The 22,146-nt window shown below is 45.1% G+C and overlaps 1 protein-coding gene across 1 annotated transcript; it reads right to left on the bottom strand.

Moving 5' to 3' along the window:
• Positions 1–4,537: 4,537 nt before the first annotated feature.
• On the bottom strand, positions 4,538–20,650 carry F2RL1 (F2R like trypsin receptor 1). The gene is made up of 2 exons (XM_001106263.5): positions 20,251–20,650; positions 4,538–7,143 (listed from the first exon to the last, which is right to left on the bottom strand). Exons 1-2 carry the CDS (start codon positions 20,330–20,332, stop codon positions 6,032–6,034), a joined length of 1,194 nt encoding a protein of 397 aa, XP_001106263.2. The 5' UTR covers positions 20,333–20,650; the 3' UTR covers positions 4,538–6,031.
• Positions 20,651–22,146: the final 1,496 nt, after the last annotated feature.

The raw sequence follows: 22,146 nt of genomic DNA, 5'->3' as shown, positions 1-22,146 counted from the left end.
GGGGAGGGGGCTTTCATGTCATGGGTAGATAAGAGACAAACGTTTGCATTCTTTCGAGTTTCTGATTAGCCTCTCGAAAGGAGGCAATCAGATTGCATTTTTTTTTTTTTTTTTTGAGATGGAGTCTCACTTGCCCAGTTGCCCAGGCTGGAGTGCAGTGGTGTAATCTCAGCTCACTGCAACCTCCGCCTCCCAGGTTCAAGCGATTTTCCTGCCTCAGCCTCCAGAGTAGCTGGGACTACAGGCGCCCACCACCACACCCAGCTAAATTTTTTTGTATTTTTAGTAGAAATGGGGTTTCACCATGTTGGCCAGGCTGATCTCAAACTCCTGACCAGGATGGTCTCGATCTCTTGACCTTGTGATCCTCCCACCTCGGCCTCCCAAAATGCTGGGATTACAGGCGTGAGCCACCGTGTCCGGCCCAGACATGCATTTGTCTCAGTGAGCAGAGGGGTAACTTTGAATAGGAGAGGCAGGTTTGCCCTAAGCAGTTCCCAGCTTGACTTTTCCCTTTAGCTTAGTAATTTGGGGGCCCCAGGATTTATTTTCCTTTCACAGGATGAAGGAATGAACCACCCACACTGCTGCTGGGTTCTTGATGGGCCCACAAGCATGGGCTGTGGTTTCTACCGGAGGTGGTCTGTAACTCTGGTCAGGCTTAATTTCTCACCAATAAAGACAGAGGCTGAGAAACAGTCCATAGATTGACCCACTGGTAGAGGCAAGAGCAGCTCATACTCAAATCATAGAATATTTCAAACTGTCCCTCCAGAGAGGCTTTCCAAGGTTGGTCTGAGTCACTCTAATTGTTGACATTTAAGTAGGACAACCATCTCAGTGAAGTTCCAAGGCTTGAATAAAATGTAGGGGCTAGATCCCTTATCGCTAAGGGTTTGGTTTTTGTCTTCAAAACTGGGGGTCAGGAAAGGACTGGACACATCAGAAACTTCTCTTTGAGAAGACATCTAAACACCAAAGCAAAAACTCATCATTTTAATCAAGATCTGGAGGACGCTAAGGATTACCTTTGATTCTGCAATAAATTATAGTCCTCTCAGGGGGCTCCAAAGGGTTAATGTTTCAGGAACAAAGTTGTAATCACTAAACTATGCATACTGATGAGATTACAGCCCTAAAGTTTATGAAATCTTGATAACCAGGAAATTAATTACAAGTTTGAAACTCCTGCTGCAAACCACTGAGGTGACACACTAGGAAAAAGCCCATAAAACAACTCCAGCCAAGTCCGTTTAGCACTGGCCTTTGTTCTGAGCATCAGGACTGCTAATCTTTGTTCACTTTAAACGTAAGAGGTCTCACTGTTAGTAAATAAGCCTGTGGAGTTCAAAGTATTTACATTTTCAGACATTTTAGGACTCTGTTTAGAGAAATTAAACCACAATATGACATATAACACAAGAGCAAAGACAACCACATCCAAGGTACTACTCTGCTAGGGCCAGAGTTCCTCACACTTCCAATCAGGGGCCTAATTCAGATAGACCAGGGACTTTTCTAAGCCACTTTTCAAAGGCAAAACAAAACGATTTGAAAAGTTTTGCTGGGCCGGGCGTGGTGGCTCACACCTGTAATCCCAGCACTTTGGGAGGCCAAGGTGGGTGGATCACCTGAGGTCAGGAGTTCAAGACCAGCCTGGCCAACCCGGTGAAACCCCATTTCTACCAAAAATACAAAAAATTAGCCAGGTGTGGTGGCAGACGCCTGTAATCCCAGCTACTCAGGAGGCTGAGGCAGGAGAATCGCTTGAACCTGGAAGGTGGAGGCTGCGATGAGCTGAGATCACACCACTGCACCCCAGCCTAGATGACAGAGCGAGACTCGGTCTCAAAAAAAAAAAACAAAAAAAAAGCTTTTGCTTTATTCAAAGGCATGGTGAAAATAAACCAAGAAAAATATCTGCTCTTTAATAGGTACTTTTGACTAAATGTTGGGTCGGTCATTCATACATGAAATACTACCTGGTCATTAAAAATAATGAGAAATAGTCAGGGCACAGTGACTCATGCCTGTAATCCCAGCACTTTGGGAGGCTGAGGTGGGAGGATCTCTGGAGGCCAAGAGTTTGAGACCAGCCTGGGTAACATAGCAAGACCCTGTCTCACTAAAAATAAAATAAAAATAAATTAATGAGAAACAGTGAATGAGTTTAAAAAAAATTATGAGGACAATTTATATAAACTGATTTAGGAGTTAAAGTATATATGTATGTACACATATTGCATACATATTTATTCTTGTTTTTTTTTTTTTTTTTTTGAGACGGAGTCTCACTCTGTCACCAGGCTGGAGTGCAGTGGCACAATCTCGGCTCACTGCAAGCTCCGTCTCCCGGGTTCAGGTGATTCTCCTGCCTCAGCCTCCCAAGTAGCTGGGACTACAGGCACCTGCCACTACGCCCAGCTAATTTTTTGTATTTTTAGTAGAGACGAGGTTTCACCATGTTGGCCAGGATGGTCTCGATCTCTTGACCTCGTGATCCACCCGCCTCGGCCTCCCGAAGTGCTGGGATTACAGGCATGAGCCACCGTGCCCTGCCACATATTTATTCTTAAAGTATAGCCACATTGTAGTGAGATTTGCATAGTTACACACACACACAAAAAGAGGGTATAGCCACAAAAGAGTGTTGGCATGTTCCTGTAGCCCCTAGCTAATACGGAGGCTGAAGCAGGACGGCTTGAATCCAGGAAGGTGAGGCTGTAGTGGGCTATGCTGATCATTGTCTGCACTAAGTTCAGCATCAATAAGGTAACCTCCAGGGAGAAGGGGACCACCAGGTTGCCTAAGAAGGGGTGAACCAGCTCAGGCAGGAAATGCAGCAGGAAAAACTCCCAGAGTGATCAGTAGTGGCATCACATGTGGAAATAGCCACTGCACTCCAGCCTGGGTAACAGACTGACACTCTGTCTCAAAAAAAAAAAAAAAAAAAAAAAAAAAGAAATGACCAACACTAGAAAAATGTTCTCCACTGAGTCAGCTACAGATGGCCTTCAGGTCTCTGTGAGCTATTTGTTCCTGCTCCCTTTTATCCTGTTCCCACCATTTTCCCATTTCTCACCTGACAAATGGGGACAACTTCTCAGGCCTGCAACGAGACTCAAAGCAGAGAAGGCAAAGAAAGCAGTGACACTGAAGTGAAAGGGGGCAGAGCAGAAAACAGGTCTCGTCCACAGAGCATAGTAATAATATTATTTAAAATTTATGACCACATAAATGTGCCAAATATTTTTATTCTCATAACTTTATGAGGAAGATACTATTATCCTAATTTTACAAGTGAGGAAACTGAGATACTACTATCCCCATTTGACAATGAGTCGCATTTTATTATCTTACTGCTTGAGGTAATAAAAACGTCCCTAATATAAGCAATGATGGAGTCCGAATTCAGCCCAGCCCAGGACCTGCATTCTTAGCCACTAGGCTGTGCTGCTTCTTCAATAAAACAACAATGACTTTTTTTTCCCCCCAATCAGATTGGGAAACCAAAGATTGAGAGCATGGAATGTGGATGAGCATTTCAGGAAACAGGTGCAAAATATACCATTTTGGTAGAAGTATACACTACTGAAGACAATTTGGCAAGACTTATCAAAACTTAAAATGGACATCTAACTTTTGAGTTGCCCATTCTACTTCTGGAAACTTATCCTCAAAAAATATGCTCACAGATGTCTGTACACAGATATTTCATACAGCTGTGATTTTTTTTTTTTTGAGAAAACAAAAATGGAATATTTATTTGCAACTCAAAAGAAACACTACGCATATAAGGTAAGAGATTAAACATAAACACAGCAAATTCCATCCCATTCCTATGTCTCCAAGGCTGCATGGCCAAATGGAATCTTGAAGAGAACACCTGGACAACAGAGGAGCTGTCAGCGACTCCGGTCTGGACTTCTGGATGCAGCAGTTTTAATAGTCAAAAAAAGAAGGGTGGGGGGATGACAACCTAAGGAGCCGTTGGTAGGGAAAAAATTACATACATCACAATGTACACCAAATGTTAAATAGCCTCTATCCTTGAAAAGCGGTCAACCTACAGATACAGGTGTGGAAAGAATTCTAAAACTGTTTTGTTTTTTGTTTTTTGAGATAGAGTTTCACTCTTGTTGCCCAGGCTGGAGTGCAATGGCACGATCTCGGCTCACTGCAACCTCCGCCTCCCAGGTTCAAGCGATTCTCCTGCCTCAGCCTCCCAAGTAGCTGGGAATTACAGGAACTTGCCACCACGCCCAACTAATTTTTGTATTTTTAGTAGAGACAGGATCTTGCCATGTTGGCCAGGCTGGTCTTGAACTCCTGACCTCGGGTGATCCACCCACCTCGGCCTCCCAAAGTGCTGGGACTACACGCATGAGCCACAGCGCCAGTCCTCTAAAAACATTTTTAAATGAAAAACAGTTGTCAGATAGTTTGGTGTGAGTGTCCATCATTTCCTTTTAGAGGGGTGAAGCTGTTGCCTCCCTTCTCTCACTCCTTCCCTCAAAACAAACACACAACTCAGAAATAAGCTGTAAAAAAAGTTATGTTATTTATAAATCAATTACACAATAAAATAATTATTTTTAAAAGTCACAAATACAATCATTGTATAAAGTCAGTTTGGCATCAAGTACCTTTTAAATATGTTGCAAACTATTTTCCAAAGAGATGTGGTCCAAACTCTCTGAAAGTTTTATAATTTCGTATTAGATAACAAGTGAACAAAACTGACAATAAATACTCCAACAATAATTTTTTAAAATACTAAGTGGTAAATGCTATTCTAAGTGGCAAAACAATCTATTACTCAGACTACCTGAAAATTTCACTGAAGTCATAAAAAGTTATACAAAATTTGTATTTACACGTTTAAAATCCTGATTGTATTTTTCTTGAATAATAATATATACAAAAGCTCAAAGGGTTAATAAAGAAATAATTCAAAGTCCTAATAAGTCAACAAACAGATTTCATTATAAGCTGAACATAAAAGAGTCACCACTGTTTGCTTCTCTTTTTGAAAACTATCATTGTCAAATGGAAGCAGCATTTAGAACAATGGTTCTCAAATCTTCATGTGCATAAACATCATGCAGGTTTGTACCACACAGATTCCTGGGCCCTGTTCCCAGAGTCTGAGCTCTCATTACTGAATCTGAGGAATCTGCATTTTAACAAGATCCATGACTATTTTATTTTATCACCCAAGCTGGAATGCAGTGGTGCGATCTCAGCTCACTGCAACCTCTGCCTCCTGAGTTAAAGTGATACTTGATTCTTGTGCCTCAGCCCCCTGAGTAACTGCGATTACAGACGTGCACCACCACACCTGGTTAACTTTTGTATTTTTAGTAGAGACGAGGTTTTGCCATGATGGCCAAGCTGGTCTCAAACTCCTGACCTCAAGTGATCTGCCTGCCTTGGCCTCCCAAAGTGCTGGGATTACAGGCATGAAGCACCGCACCCAGCCAAGATCCATAATGATTTTGATGAAGTGGTACAAGAACCTCACTCACTGGACATTGAAATTCTACTGTCCAATCCCAACTCACTGCTGTTGATTGGAAACCTGATTCTGGTAGTTCATTTATCTTGATTTCCTCATTTGTAAGGTCATTCGATTGGACTGATCATCTCTGAGGGCCTTGAAGCCCTAACAAGTCTATCACGATCCCAGATGTTATATATATATAATTTCAGCTGAGAAGTGAGTCTTCACACCAAGTCTACTTTTTGCAAGTTACTGGGTTTCTGTCTTTACCATCTTCTGAAAAGTCTGCTTCTGTTGGTTCAGTTTCTGGGGACATCTGAGTAGAGGAATTCTGAAACGGACACTGATGTTAATTTGAGGTACTACTTTTCTCATGCAAACAGGGGAGCTCCTAGCAATCCTAAGAAGTGCTGCATCCACATGGTATGCGGTGAGATGCGTTTGGTTAGGAAATAAGAGACATGTCCCCATAACATTAAACAGGCTCCACATCCTATGGTGCAATTCCCATCTGAGGACTCGGGAAACTCAATAGGAGGTCTTAACGGTGGCTGAACTTGAAGAGTAAGAGCTGGACTTCCTGGAGTGTTTCTGTGAGGTGAGGGATACTTGCATCTGCTTTACAGTGCGGACACTTCTGCAAAGGAGAGCGTTCTTTGCATGATCCCTGAAATCATGTGAAACAAAGTAATAGACAAAGGGGTCGATGCAGCTGTTGAGGGTAGAGAGGCAGAGGGCTACAAGGTACAGGGCATAGACATGGCTCTGACCCCGGCTCTTAATCAGAAAATAATGCACCACGAGCAGAAGGTTACTAGGAGTGAAGCAGATCAGGTACATGGCCAGGACAGTGACAATGAGTTTGATGGCCCTCTTCCTTTTCTTCTGTGAGTTTTCATCCATGGCAGAAAATCGCAGCATTCTGATCATCAGCACGTAGGCAGAGGCTGTGAGGAAGGCTGGGAACAGAAAAACCCCAATGGCCAGAGAGAGGAAGTAATTGAACATGTCTCCTACCAAGAGCTGCTCAGGCAAAACATCGTGACAGGTCGTGATGTTCAGGGCTGGAATGAAGATGGTCTGCTTCACGACATACAAGGGGATGGTGACCAGCAGAATCAGCAGCCATATTGCCAGGGAGATGCCAATGGCAATGTTTGCCTTCTTCCTGGAGTGCCCCATGGGGTTCACAATGACCCAATACCTCTGCACACTGAGGCAGGTCATGAAGAGAATGGAACAGTACATGTTGCCATAGAAAAAGCCAATAAGCATGTTACAAAGAGCTTCCCCGTAAATCCAATTGTTGCCATGTATGTGATAGGCAATCTTCAAGGGGAACCAGATGACAGAGAGGAGGTCAGCCAAGGCCAGATTGGCCATGTAAATCACAGCAGGGTGCTTCTTCTTAGTTCGGAAAAGAAAGACCCACAGGGCCATGCCATTACTTGGCAAACCCACCGCAAATACAATTGTGTAGACAATTGGAAGGAAGACAGTGGTCAGTTTTCCAGTGAGGACAGATGCAGAAGACTCATCCACAGAAAAGGCTTGTTCAACTGTAACTCCTTTTCCAGTGACGTGGAATGTGCCATCAACCCTACCAATAAGGCTTCTTCCTTTAGAAGATCTATTGGTTCCTGCACAAGAAAGGAAGACAAGGGTCATTACAGAAATAAATGTTTCAGCAGTAACACTGATTTGTTCAAATAAAAGTACATTCATTTATTCATTTTTTAATTTACCCAGGCTGGAGCGTAGTGGAACGATCATAATGTACCGCAGCCTCAAACTTTTGGGCTCAAGCAATCCTCCTGAACTGCCAGGCCACAGGCACGCACCACCACACCCGGCTAATTTTTTACTTTTTGTAGAGATAGGATCTCGCTATGTTGCCCAGGCTCTTCTCAAACTCCTGGCCTTAAGATTCTCCCACTTCAGCCTCCTAAAGTGGTGAGATTACAAGTGTGAGCCACTGAGCCTAGCCTCAAATAAAAGTACCTTAGATGAAAACAGAAATATACTATTAGAGGATTACACAAAATGCTTATAGGGGCTTTTCTTTGTGTAATGAGATTATTGGGATTTCTATTGTCTGGTTTAGTTTGGTTTTATGGGGTTTTTTTCTTACAGTGAGTATTTTTGTATCTGGGAGTTGTAAGGAGTTGTGGGATACATGTGGAACATTGATTTCTAGGAATATAAAGAAGACTAACAATATTTCAATTTATTTTTACAAACTGTCCACATTCATTAGTCCCCAGCTATTCTTTTTATTTTACTTATTTTTATTTTTTTAGAGATGGGGTCTTGCTATGTTAACTTAGCTGGTCTTGAACTCCTGGCTTCAAGTGATCCTCCCATCTTAGCCTCCCAAAGTGCTGGAATTACAGGAATAAGACATCACACCCAGCTCTAGCTATTCTTATCACATGACCAACAACAGTCCTTTGATTTATCAATTAGTAAAATTTGGTTTGGCTGGGCATGGTGGCTCACACCTATAATCTGAGCACTTTGGGAGGCTGAGGCAGGCGGATCACCTGAGGTCAGGAATTTGAGACCAGCCTGGCTAACATGGCAAAACCCCGACTCTATTAAAAACACAAAAATTAGCCAGGCGCGCCTGTAATACCAGCTACTTAGGAGGCTGAGGCAGGAGAATTGCTTGAACCCGGAAGGTGGAGGTTGCAGTGATCCAAGATCATGCCACTGCACTTCAGCCTGGGTGACAGAGGTGTCAGTTTAGGAATGTGCAGTAATTCCTTTCCAAATTCTCAAGTGTGTAAAATAGCGATCCCCCTCCTGACACCAGTTTTCTAATTTCTCATTTCATAATGGCCTTCTATTCCACTCTAGTCTTGAGCCAGGATCCATCCTGGCCTATTCAATTCATCATACCCTACTCAGACCTTGCCACAGGGAGATTCCCAGGACCACAAGCGACATTCCCTTTTCACCCACAAGGATAGCCTCAACAGTGGGCAGGGGTTTCCCCTGTTCATGTGCTGGCTTCCTGGAGAACGTCCCACGGAGGCCAGCTGGCAGGGAAACTGTCTGGCCTGGACAGGTGGCTGTACTGATGACAGATTTGTGTTCTGACTTCCAAGCATGTAGCATGACAAGCTAACTTATTCTCCCTCTCTTATATTATGAAGTTGATCTTAAAAACCACAAAGAAATGAATGGCATGTCCTCCCTACATTCTGCCCCTAAGTATTCGTGAACCTGCAGGAGTAAATAAGGACAATTTAAGGATAGCGAAGAATTTTACTCTAATTCTGGGGAAAAGTAGGCCTCACCAGGCAGAGAAGACAGGGCAATACTGGCACTGCAGATTACCAGGGAGGATATTAAACCTACTTATGCTCTGATCTCATAATGTTATGCTTGGTCATCATTTTTCCACTAGAAGCTTTACACTAATGTTCCGCAGAATTTTTCACATCTTAACGCTTCTATTTGGGATGCTAGCCTGGGTGGAGTGTTGGGGGATGTAGAGATCAACATTTCACTTTTCACTTAGTGTAGTGGGTTGAAAGGTGGTATCCCCAAAAGAGAAGTCTATGTCCTAATCCCCAGACTCCGTGAACATTATTTAGCAAAAAGGTCTTTGCAGATAGAATTAAGGATCCTGAGATGAGAAAATCTCCCTGGGTTATCTAGGTGGGCCCCAAATCCAACGACAAGTATCTTTTTTAAGATAAAGGCAGAGGCCTGGCGCGGTGGCTCACGCCTGTAATCCCAGCACTTTGGGAGGCTAAGGTGGGCAGATCACTTGAGGTAAGGAGTTCAAGACAAGCATGGCCAACATGGTGAAATCCTGTCTCTACTGAAAATACAAAAATTAGCCAGGTGTGGTGGCGTGTGCCTGTAGTTCCAGCTACTTGGGAGGCTGAAGCAGGAGAATCGCTTGAACTCAGGAGGCAGAGGTTGCAGTGAGCCAAGGTTGTGCCACTGCACTCCAGCCTGGGCAACAGAGTTAAAGTCTGTATCAAACCACAACAAAAAAAGAGAAAGGCAGAAAGAGATCTGTAACACGCAGAAAAAGAGAAGCCAGAGGAGTGAGTGACATGAGAATGGAGGCAGAGATTGGAGTCACGTCAAGGAATAGGCCAAGAATGCCAAGATGCCGGCAGCCACTGCAAGCTGGAAAAGGCGAGGAACGGACTCTCCCTTAGAGCTTTTGGAGGGCGTGTGGCCCCAATTCCTTGATTTCAGACTTCTGGCCTCCAGAACTGACAGAATAAATGTGTTGTTTTACATATTTATTTAGTATATGGCAATTTGTTACAGTAGCCACAAGAAACTAATATGCCTAGGATAGTCCTATTTCTAATGGTTCTATTTTTTTTTCAATAATTCTTCAAAAAGAACGTATGTTGTTTTTAAATTTTTTTTTTTTTTTTTTTTTTTTGAGACGGAGTCTCGCTCTGTAGCCCAGGCTGGAGTGCAGTGGCCGGATCTCAGCTCACTGCAAGCTCCGCCTCCCGGGTTCACGCCATTCTCCGGCCTCAGCCTCCCGAGTAGCTGGGACTACAGGCACCCGCCACCTCGCCCGGCTAGTTTTTTGTATTTCTTAGTAGAGACAGGGTTTCACCGTGTTATCCAGGATGGTCTCGATCTCCTGACCTCGTGATCCACCCGTCTCGGCCTCCCAAAGTGCTGGGATTACAGGCTTGAGCCACCTCACCCGGCCTGTTTTTAAATTTAAAAAAAAATCCTACATATTACAGTGTTCTTCAAATATTTGACCATAACGCCTAAGAACCATATTCTACATAGAAACCCAGTTCCCAATACACATATCCATGGTGGAAAAAAGTTTCACAAAATAATAATTATTCTTATTATACAGGGTGCACTGATACTTTCTATTGTATTCTATTCCATTATCATAAAAAGCCAGTTATTATTCTTTAACATTGATTTCACAGGCCACTTAACTTAGAATGACAACAATGTAACAATTAGAAAGTAACACACTGGAAATTAATTTGGTGTTGGATTCAGTGCTTGATCAGCATTATAGACTGAGCAACTGGTGCAGTTATTGTGGGATGTATCCAACACCAAATTAATGGAAATGAAGGCGGCAAAGTGTTAAACACTACGAATGTAGTCAGTAAAATCGAGACTCTGGGAACTGCTACAGGATAAGGGCCTGTTTTTCACAAAATATAAATTATAAGGCAAAAAATAAGAAAGAGAGCCAGGCACAGTACCTCACACCTTCAATACCCAGCACTTTGGGAGGCCAAAGCAGGAGGATTTATTGAGACCAGGGATTTAAGACCAGCCTGGGCAACATAGCAAGACCCCAGCTCTTAAAAAAGAAAAAAAGAAGAAGAAGAAAAAAGGAAAAGAAAGGTGTGGAGGTGAAATTTATAGAGTAGAAGATCTAAAAGACATATCAGTCATATGTATGTACCTTGTTTGAATCCTGATTCAAACAAACCATAAAAATACCTTTTTTTTTTTTTTTTTTTTGAGATGGAGTCTCACTCTGTCAGCCAGGCTGGAGTGCAGTGGTACAATCTTGGTTCACTGCAACCTCCATCTCCCAGGTTCAAGCAATTCTCCTGCCTCAGTCTCCCAAGTAGCTGGGATTACAGGTGCGCACCACTATACCCAGCTAATTTTTGTATTTTTAGTAGAGATGGGGTATCACCATGTTGGTCAGGCTGGTCTCGAACTCCTGATCTCAAGTGATCTGCCCACCTCAGCCTCCCAAAGTGCTGGAATTACAGGCATGAGCCACTGCACCCGGCCTAAAATGACATTTATGAGACAATTAGAAATTTGAACGCAGAGCCGGGCATGGTTGTTCATGCCTATAATCCCAGTGCTTTTTGAGGCTGAGGTGGAAGGATTGCTTGAGGCCAAGAGTTTGAGACCAGCCTGGCCAACATAGCAAGACCCTGTCTCTACAAAACATTAAAAAAAAAAAAATTAGCCAGGCATGGTGGCGCACACCTGTAGTCCTGGCTACTTGGAAAGCTGAAATGGGAGGATCACTTGAGACCAGGAGTTCAATGATTCAGTGAGATTGCGCCACTGCACTCCACTCTGAGTGACAGAGTAAGGCCCTTGTCTCTTAAAAAAAAAGAAAAAAAGAAATTTGAATACTGACTGAATATTTGATTATATTAAAAATTAATGTTAGTAGATACTATAATGGCATTATGTTTATATTTGAAAAAGAAATCCCTCATACTTTATTAATACATTCTAAAATATTTTAGGATGAAATGATATCTGAGATTTATTTCACAACCACAGGAATTGAAACCCTCAGACACTGCTGGTAGGAATACAAAATGGTGCACGGCTGGGCAGAGTGGCTCACACTTCTAATTCCAGCACTATGGGAGGCCGAGGTGGGTAGATCACCTGAGGTCAGGAGTTCGAGACCAGCCTGGCCAACATGGTGAAACCCCACCTGTACTAAAAATACAAAAATTAGCCAGGCATGGTGGCATACACCTGTAATCCCAGCAACTTGGGAGGGTGAGACAGGAGAATCATTTGAACCAGGAGGCATAGGTTGCAGTGAGCCAAGATCACGCCACTGCACTCCAGCCTGGGCGACAGAGTGAAACCATGTCTATTTAAAATAAATAAAATAAAATAAAACGTACAGTTATTGTGGGAAATTATCTGGCAGTTCCTCAAATGGTTAAAGAGTTACTATATGGCTGGATGCGGTGACTCATGCCTGTAATCCCAGCAATTTGGGAGGCCGAGGCAGGCGGATCACGAGGTCAGGGGTTTGAGACCAGCCTGGCTAACATGGTGAAACCCCATTTCTACTAAAAATACAAAAATTAGCTGGGTGTGGTGGCACACGCCTATAGTCCCAGCTACTTGGGAGGCTGAGGCAGGAGAATCGTTTGCCAAGGGCTAAGACTGGAAGATTGGTGAATGACAGCTAAGGTGTTTCTTCCAGAGTAATAAAAATGTTCTGAAAGTGTTGTGGTAATGGTTGAATAATTCTATGAATACACTAAAAGCCACTAAATTGTACAGTTTAAAGGGGTGAATTGTATGGTGTGTAAATTATCTGATATGGAATTATTGGTAAAGCTGTTAAAAAAAAAACACAGGCTCAGTATCATAGGAAAGGGAAAAAAACAGAAAAGAAATAACAGGGAAGAGGAGTGGGAGGTGGGTTGGGGAATAGATGAAACAAGATTAGCCAACAGTTAATAATTATTGAAGTTGAGTGGTAAGTACACGGAATTCACTATAATAGTATACTGCTATAAGATTAAAATTCTCCATAAAAATAAGCATGTACCAAGTCAGGAAAGCTCACATAAAGAGTGCTCAAAATCTATTTTAAATAAGAACACTAAAATAAAGACCAAAAAAGGAACAAGGAAAGGCAATATAACAATTTTTTTTAAAATGGATTTTTTTTCTTAGAATATTTCAACATATAACCTTTAATGGTCTCCATCAAAACTATTGTTGGTATTAACTGTTCTATAACACTGGTAAATGTCAAGACGCTACTTGAAGGTCTCTGAAGCCCTTTCAGCCCAGTGCATGGGCTCTGACTCTGTACAGTGTCCTTACCACTCACCAAAACTCACAGAGCTTGTCTAGAGAACCGATACTATCCCAGCTCCCAATTGTCAACCAGGTAAAATCATTTCTATTTCACAGAGTTGAGGAGATACTAACTGCACAAATGAAGTTTAAACACATATAAAGTGTCTGGCTACAATTATATTCCCATTTCTAGGGCTGTAATAAACAATTATTGCCCAAGTGTGCAAAAATACACACTCACAGATGCTCAAGGCAGCATCCCCTACTCAGTTACAAACAGCTCCTTATTCCTATTCCTAACTTAGCATGTCCCTGGCATCGTCCCTATCACTAAGGGTAGACATTGTACTAGCCAATAATATTGAAATGGAAAGACAGCCACAATAAACAGTCAATTGAAAAAAGAAACTGGCTGGGCACGGTGGCTCACGCCTGTAATCCCAGCCCTTTGGGAGGCCAAGGCGGGCATATCACGAGATCAAGAGATCGAGACCATCCTGGCCAACATGGTGAAACCCCATCCCTACTAAAAAATATAAAAATTAGCTGGGCGTAGTGGCGTGTGCTTGTACTCCCAGCTACTCGGGAGGCTGAGGCAGGAGAATTACTTGAACCCAGCAGGCGGAGGTTGCAGTGAGCCGAGATCACGCCACTGCACTTCAGCCTGGCGACAGAGCAAGACTCTGTCTCAAAAAAAAAAAGAAAGAAAGAAAATTATAATGTACAATTTGCAAAATCTGAAGTCTAGAAGGATATCCACCAAACAATAAAAAGTGGCTGGCTCTGTGAAGTAGAATAGCTGGGGACAAGAGAACTTTTCTTTTATTTTACACCTCTCTATATTATTTGAATTTTGTATCTCAAAGGAGTATAAATTGGTATAATATTTTTGGTGGGTAATTTGGCAAAACATATCAAAATTTTAAATGTATTTGCCATATGGCCTAGCAATTTACTTCTAGGAATTTGCCCTGCACCTACCAGCTAAAGTGCACAAAGTTATTCTATGTACAAGAATATTTACTGGAACGTTGTCTAGCACGGTGAAACAAGGGTATTAATTTCAACATCTATCAAAAAGGGGAGTAGTTCAGGGCCTGGCGCAGTGGCTCACACCTATAATTCAAGCATTTTGGGAAGCTAAGGCGGGAGGATCATGAGATCAGGAGTTTGAGATCAGCCTGGCCAACGTGGTGAAACCCCATCTCTACTAAAAATACAAAAATTAGCTGGGTGTGGTGGCGGGCACCTGTAATCCCAGCTACTTGGGAGGCTGAAGCAGGAGAATGGCTTGAACCTGGGAGGCGGAGGTTGCTGTGAGCTGAGATCACACCACTGCACTCCAACCTGGGTGACAGAGCAAGACTCCATCTGGGGTTTGGGGGTGGGCGGGAAGAGGGGGAGTAGTTCAGGTCAGGCATAATGGCAACCTAGCCATAGCCCCAGCTACTTGGGAGCTGAGATGGTTACAGTGAGCTATGATCCTGCCACTGCACTCCAGCCTGGGTGACAGCCAGAACCAGTCTCTTTTAAAAAAAAAAAGCGGGGTTGGCCGGGCGCGGTGGCTCAAGCCTGTAATCCCAGAACTTTGGGAGGCCGAGGCGGGTGGATCACGAGGTCAGGATATCGAGACTATCCTGGCTAACATGGTGAAACCCCGTCTCTACTAAAAATACAAAAAATTAGCCGGGCGTGGTGGCGGGCGCCTGTAGTCTCAGCTACTTGGGAGGCTGAGGCGGGAGAATGGCGTAAACCCGGGAGGCGGAGCTTGCAGTGAGCCGAGATCACGCCACTGCACTCCAGCCTGGGAGACACAGCGAGACTCCGTCTCAAAAAAAAAAAAAAAAAAAAAAAAAAAAAAAAGCGGGGTTGCAGGGGTCGAGGGGGCAGTAGTGCGGTGGGGAGGACTAATTCAATTACCCCTCCTACAAAAGTTTGTACAGGGCCGGGCGCAGTGGCTCACGCCTGTAATCCCAACACTTTGGGAGGCTGAGGTGGGTGGATCACAAGGTCAGGAGATCGAGACCATCCTGGCTAACACGGTGAAACGCCGTCTCTACTAAAAATACAAAAAATTAGCCGCAGGATAATGGCGTAAACCCGGGAGGCGGAGCGTGCAGTGAGCCGAGATCGCACCACTGCACTCCAGCCTGGGCAACAGAGCAAGGCACCGTCTCAAAAAAAAAAAAAAGTTTGTACAAATTTCTATACACTGACTGAATAGATTAGATAAAAAAAGATAAATCGGCCGGGCGCGGTGGCTCAAGCCTGTAATCCCAGCACTTTGGGAGGCCGAGACGGGTGAATCACGAGTTCAGGAGATCGAGACCATCCTGGCTAACACGGTGAAACCCCGTCTCTACTAAAATACAAAAAAAAAAAATTAGCCGGGCGAGGTGGCGGGCGCCTGTACTCCCAGCTACTCGGGAGGCTGAGGCAGGAGAATGGCGTGAACCCGGGAGGCGGGGCTTGCAGTGAGCTGAGATCCCGCCACTGCACTCCAGCCTGGGCAACAGAGCCAGACTCCGTCTCAAAAAAAAAAAAAAAAAAGATAAATCATAGCACAGTATGTACAGTACAGTACGCTCTGTCTATTCCTATAAATCATTTATGCATAGAGAAGTTGAGCTGATGGCCAGGCACCCCTGTAATCTCAGCACTTTGGGAGGCCAAGGTAGGCGGATCACTTGAGGTCAGGAGTTCAAGACCAGCCTGGCCAACATGGCAAAATTCTGGCTTTACTAAAAGTACAAAAATTAGCCGGAGGTGTTGGTGCACATCTGTAATCCCAGCTACTTGAGAGGCTGAGGCAGGAGAATCACTTCAACCTGGGAGGCACAGGTTGCAGTGAGCTGAGATCACACCACTGCACTCCAGCCTGGGCAACAGAGCGAGACTCCATCTCAAAAAAAAAAAACCAACCAACCAACAAACCAGCCAACCAACCAACCAAACAAACAAAACCTGAGAAGTTGTGCCGAAATTGGAGAACAGAAAGTATGAGTTTCACTTTTTTTTTTAGACCCTTCTAATTTACACAATTTTTGGGAAAATCTACATGTAAAACTTTTTTTTTTTTTTTTTTGACACAGAGTCTCGCTCTGTTGCCCAGGCTGGAGTGCAGCTGCACCACCTCGGCTCACTGCAAGCTCCACCTCCTGGGTTCACGCCATTCTCCTGCCTCAGCCTCCGAGTAGTTTGGACTACAAGCGCCCGCCACCACGCCTGGCTAATTTTTTGTATTTTTTGTAGAGACTGGGTTTCACCGTGTTAGCCAGGATGGTCTCGATCTCCTGACCTCGTGATCTGCCCACCTCGACTTCCAAAGTGCTAGGATTACAGGCGTGAGCCACTGCGCCCAGTCTAAAATTTTTAATTTAATTTTTACTTTAAGTATACTCCTCTTGTGGCCCAACCTCCCCATCAAACCAAGTGTAAAACAAGTACTTTATTTGCATTAACTCTCTTCCTTTCACCCTGTTCTCTATGATCCCCTCACCCCAAATGTTCTTTTCTGCTCCCAATCTTTGGGAGCACAGACTGAAAAAACAAAGGTTTCAATTGTGGGGTGCCCCTCCCTAAACTTTTAGTACATTTTCACAAGTGTTCTTTCAGAATGAACTGTTTTCCCCAACACTTGCCAAGCTAATGAAACCATAAGAATGTCAAATACAGATTTACTAAAACATCATCTATCAAGGTTACTTAGTAACTACAAGGCAAGCAAAAGGATCAAATTTAAAGTCCTATCTTCCAGTTCATTGCAGTGTTCTGTCATTTTACAAAACTTTGGCCAGGGACGGTGGCTCATGCCTATAATCCCAGCACTTTGGGAGGCTGAGGCAGGTGGATCACTTGAGGACAGGAGTTCCAGACCAGCCTGGCCAACATGGCAAAACCCCATTTATACCAAAAATGCAAAATTAGTTGGGTGTGGTGGTGTGCGCCTGTAGTCCCAGGTACTCTGGAGGCTGAGGCATGAGAATCACTCGAACCTGGTAGGTAGAGGTTGCAGTGAGCCAAGATTGTGCCACTGCACTACAGCTTGGGTGACAGAGCGAGATTCCATCTCAGGGGAAAGAAAAAAAAGAAAAACTGGAAATACCACATGTCTATCAACAGAGGACTAATTTTTAAAATTGATACATCCTTCTATAACATTTTGGAGTCGTTAAAAATGTTTTGTATGTATTGACATGATACTGATCTGCTTATATAATCCCATACTTGCACAAACATATTTTCTGTATTTGTGAATACATATTTTTTGCATGGATGTAATAAAAAGTGGGAAAAGACATAAGCTGAAATGTTACCACTGGCTACTTTGGTACTGAATTTCAGGGTGATTTAATTAAATTTTTCCTTTTTTTGTTTTGGCTCATTTTTCCCTAGTGATCACATATTGTTTTTATAATTTAAAAAACAATTATAGCTAGGGCTATAGTAATCCCAGCACTTCGGGAGGCTGAAGGCGGGTAGATCACCTGAGGTCAGGAGTTTGAGATCAGACTGACCAATATAGTGAAACCCTACCTCTACTAAAAATACAAAACTTAGCCGGGCGTGGTGGCGGGTGCCTGTAGCCCCAGCTACTCAGGAGGCTGAGACAGGAGAATTGCTTGAACCCGGGAGGCGGAGGTTGCAGTGAGCTGAAATCATGCCACTGCACTCCAGCCTGGGCGACAGAGAGAGACTCCCTCTAAAAAAAAAATTACCTGGGGGTGGCAGTGCATGCCTGTAGTCCCAGCTACTTGGGAGGCTGAGGCAGGAGATTTCCTTGAGCCAGGGAGAGATGGAGGTTGCAATGAGCCAAAATCGCACCACTGCACTCCAGCCTGGGCAACAGAATGAGACTCAAAAAACAAAACAACAACAACAAAAAAAACACCAAACCAATTATAAAGAAAACAGAAGTTCCAGTCTCAAAAAGATAAATGGAATGACCTAGGCCTGTAAAATGGTGGAAAAAAATAAGTAAGTGGCAGAGAGAAGCTGACTGAAATGAACACCACATGGACCAGCCAGGGTACTCTGGGCAAGACTCCTCACTTCATTCATCTGCTATTTACTGAGGTCCCATAGGTGATGAGACTATGCTAGACATGATGGAAAGGATGGTAGGGTCCCCTGCCTCCAGGAGTTAACGATGCAGTGAGGACATGTATTAAACATATTTACCCAAATAATTACCAATTACTATTGTGAGGGGAAAGAGGGGCCGCGACTTCCAAGTGTTTTCCTTGCCTTGCCTCCTCCCCAATTCAGTGTCCCTCACCTGTACCCTGAGAAGGCTGTGATCTAGGCTGAGTTCCTTTCTATGAGGCAGTCTTTCGGAGTGAGGCTTCGGGAAGAAAATCAAACCCCAAATCGGCCTTGCAGCCACCTGAGGGGCACGCAGAAGGACTGGTTAAAAGGCAGTGAGCAAAGATCTACCCTGAGGGCAGAAAAGCTTTGCTGACACGGTATTTACTAAAATCAGTTTAGTTTTAAGGTGGGAGGAAAGCTCCATCTGCCTAAATCAATTCTCAGTGTTACTTCGCGAACCCTTTGGGAAAGTTACCCTGCAAGGGAATAAAAGTATGGTGGGGGGAGGATGAGGAACAAGGTGCAATATTAAGTGGCTCTAGTTAACAAGTAACCTGATTTTTCCTTGTTGTCAAATCAAGTTCGCCTTATACTCCAGGGATCTCCCAATCCCCCATCAAGAGGGGTAAACAAGAACAAGCCAAATAATCGGGGCATGCTTCCTAGGGGGACCTCTGAATCATAAAGATGTTGAATCATTTATACCAACACGTATTTTTTTAAAGTTTGCACATACTAACCTTTGCTCCTGAATTTTAAGTTCCCAACTTTAAAGGACATAGAGGAGAGGTGTTTATTACAGTTTTCAATACTTCCTGGAACTAAATGCCTTTATTCTGATGCTGATTAATAAAAAATATATCAGCAGTGCACAGTTTTCAAGCTTACACAACACCCTTTTCCCTAAGTGAAGAGGGAAAAGAATCACATTCTTCCATCTAATTCCAACCCACTGCGACTTGCTCTTTTACCTCCTCTTTATGAAGAGGTGGATAAAAGTGAGAAATGCCTTTTACAGCAAGTCTGAACATCTGAGGGAAATTAAAACCTCCCTTTGCTACCCAGGCTGCCCCAAACAGCGGGGCCTCGGTTAGGATCACAGTGGCGCGACCGCAAGTCAAACATCCCCCACAGCTACAGCGAGGCCTGCTGGGCCCGGAAGAACACATTCCGAGCAGTACAAGTTCGAGCAAACCCGGAGCAGCACACCCAAGGAACGCGGCGGCCGGGCGCAAGTGCTGCTCTGTTCCCAGGGCGGCCAGCCTCCGGCCTGCAGACCTGGGTGGCAGCCAGTGGTCGCTCCGGGTGGCACACTAGGCAAGTCCCGGAACCCAAGGCCCAGAGAGTCAACTGGTCAAATATAAGGCAGCGTCCAAAAAGTTCCGCTCGTAAATCCTCGTGACGCCCAACGGGCCTGAGCGCTCATTACCACCAGAACCCAGCAGAGTCCAGCCCTGAATTTCATACCCCGGGCCTTCCACCGTGGGTGCCAGGAGCCGCGGGCCCCGGGTGGATCTCGAACGCCAGGGGCAGAACCCGAAGAAAGGCTTCCAGTAGTTGGGGGAGGGGGGCGCAAAAAACAATTTAGAAGGCTCCCGGGCCGCGGGTTCCCACCCACTCCGCCGGTTCCCACCCACTCCGCCTTGCCCTGCGCAATCAGCTCGCTAACTCCACCGGCCCCGCGGGAGCGAGAGGAAACTAAGCGAAAAGCTCTTAACGACTTAGTGTTTATAAAGCAACCAAGCCCGGGGAGGGGACTGGGTCCTCTGGGTACCCTTTAGACACAGCTACTCCTTCCTTCACTCCCTTTCCCCGAACCCACGCTGGCGCCTGGGGGTGCCCAGCATGACAGCCTCTACGGGAAGTAGGGTCTTTGGGGAAGTCTCTGCCTCTGCCGGGCTCTGCCAACTTCAGCTGCTCCCGCATGTCCCACCTGGGTGCCTCCTTGGCGCAGAGACCACCAAGGAGAGGCTAAGGGATTCGTGGAGATGGGTGCCGGCAGCAGAACCCCTTTCGCGCACCTGCCCGGATCACCGTCTGCCCAGCGTGCCCAGGACCCCAGCTCCTCAGCAATAAGAGCCCTCCTTGGCCACGTTTCTCACCTTGGATGATGCCATTGCAGGAGACAGAGGCTGCCAGCAGGATGGCGGCCCCCAGCAGCCACGCCGCGCTGGGGCGCCACATCCTCCCTGAAGCCCCGACGCCGGGCGCGCTGGGAATCCGCCGCCACCGATTCGAAACTCAGAGCTCCACTGGACGCACCGAGAGAAAGTCAGCCTCTCGTCTGTCCCTAATCGCAGCCTCTGCGCTCCTCCCCAGGGCGGGTTAGGTTTCAGGGAAACCCGAGGCGCCGCTGGACTCACCTGCGGGAGGCCACGCCCCGGGACCGGAACGAGGGCCCTGGCCCCGCCCCCGGTCACCTGCCTTGCGCGGCTGCTCCCCCGGGTCCCCGGACGCGCGCCAGGTCTTCTAGACTGCTGGAGCCGCCTGCGGGCGGGGTTGAGCGCATGAGGTGTCCGCTTTGGAATGCAAATAGCAGGAGCGCTGGGACCTCGGGTTAATCCCGGCCTGGGTTATGCCGCGAACTACCTTTAACCTTTACTTACTCCTAGAGAACCGGGTCGTCCGTCTCCCTCACTTTTCCTGACTATGGGAAAGCCACGATCCGAACTCACTGCAATTGTGGTTGGTAACTGATACAGAGAGGGCTTCCCGGTGCGGTGGACACTGCAGGAGGAGGGATGCGTTTTTTATTGTAGAGGCAGCTGCAGCTGCGGACACCACGAAAGCGGTGGGGAGCACAAGGGGCGGGGCGGGAAAGAAGACATGGAATGGCTCCTTTCAGCGCCAAGTGCCAAAGCTTTAGAGAATTATCTTGTTTAATCCCTATAACAACCAGCGCGATAAGTATGATTATTCTTCCCATTTTACGGACGAGGAAATTGAGCTTAGAAAGACTAGATAAATTGGTTAGAGTTACACGGTTTATAAACACAGTATATAAATGTTTATCACATTTCAACTCTAGTCTAAGACTGCCACTGTCTTCTATTCATTGCTGCACTATAAATGCGTCCATCAGGGCTCCTCTGTATTGGGATCCCATAGGCTAAATAAATACATGAGCAGATAGAAGGGGTGGGAGAGGAGAAGTGTGGGGTTGGGGATAAGTGCATGAGTGCTTGAGGGTTTGCATTATATTGGTAATGTCTTACTTTTTTTTTTTTTCTTCGAGTCAGAATCTCGTTCTGTTTCCCAGGCTGGAGTGCAGTGGCGCCATCTCGGCTCACTGCAACCTCCGCCTCCTGAGTTCAAGCAATTCTTTAGCCTCCCAAGCAGCTGGGGTTACAGGCGTGCACCACCACATCTGGCTAATTTTTGTATTTTTAGTAGAGACGGGTTTCACCATGTTGGTCAGGCTAGTCTCGAACTCCTGATCTTGTGATCCGCCCACTTGCACCTCCCAAAGTGCTGAGATTACAGGCATGAGCCACCGCACCCAGCATGTCTTACTTTTTATTTGCTTTTTAGAAGATCTATTAAAACAAAGTCTACTGTTACCAATTTAAACCATTGGTATCGGAAGAGCACAGAAGGGAGACATAGGTGTTTTCAAATATTTGAAGGATTCGCTTGTAGAAGAGGATTTGGATGTGTTTTGAGTAGCCCCAGAGAGCAAAAATAGGTGGAAGCCACAGTGGGGTTTAATTTCAGCTCAATGTACAAAGAAATTTTCTCTCTTTTTTATGTTAATTTATATTAGAAAATAGAAATGGGGTCTCCCTATCTTGTCCAGTCTGGTCTGGAACTCCTGGCTTCATGTGATCCTCCCCACTGAGCCTCCCAAAGTGCTGGGATTACAGGAATGAGCCATCACACCCGGACAGGCTTCTCCCCTTGTTCATATCTGTGTGATCCCAAGTTTACTTATCTTTTCTAAACTTTAAGTTACTATATATATACACACACACACACGTGTGTGTTTTAAAGGTGTTTGA

The sequence above is a fragment of the Macaca mulatta genome, chromosome 6 (assembly GCF_049350105.2).
Source record: "Macaca mulatta isolate MMU2019108-1 chromosome 6, T2T-MMU8v2.0, whole genome shotgun sequence".
Taxonomy (NCBI): Eukaryota; Metazoa; Chordata; class Mammalia; order Primates; family Cercopithecidae; genus Macaca; species Macaca mulatta.
Note: the sequence above shows the minus strand (reverse complement) of the source record. Positions and strands in the feature narration are given on the sequence as shown.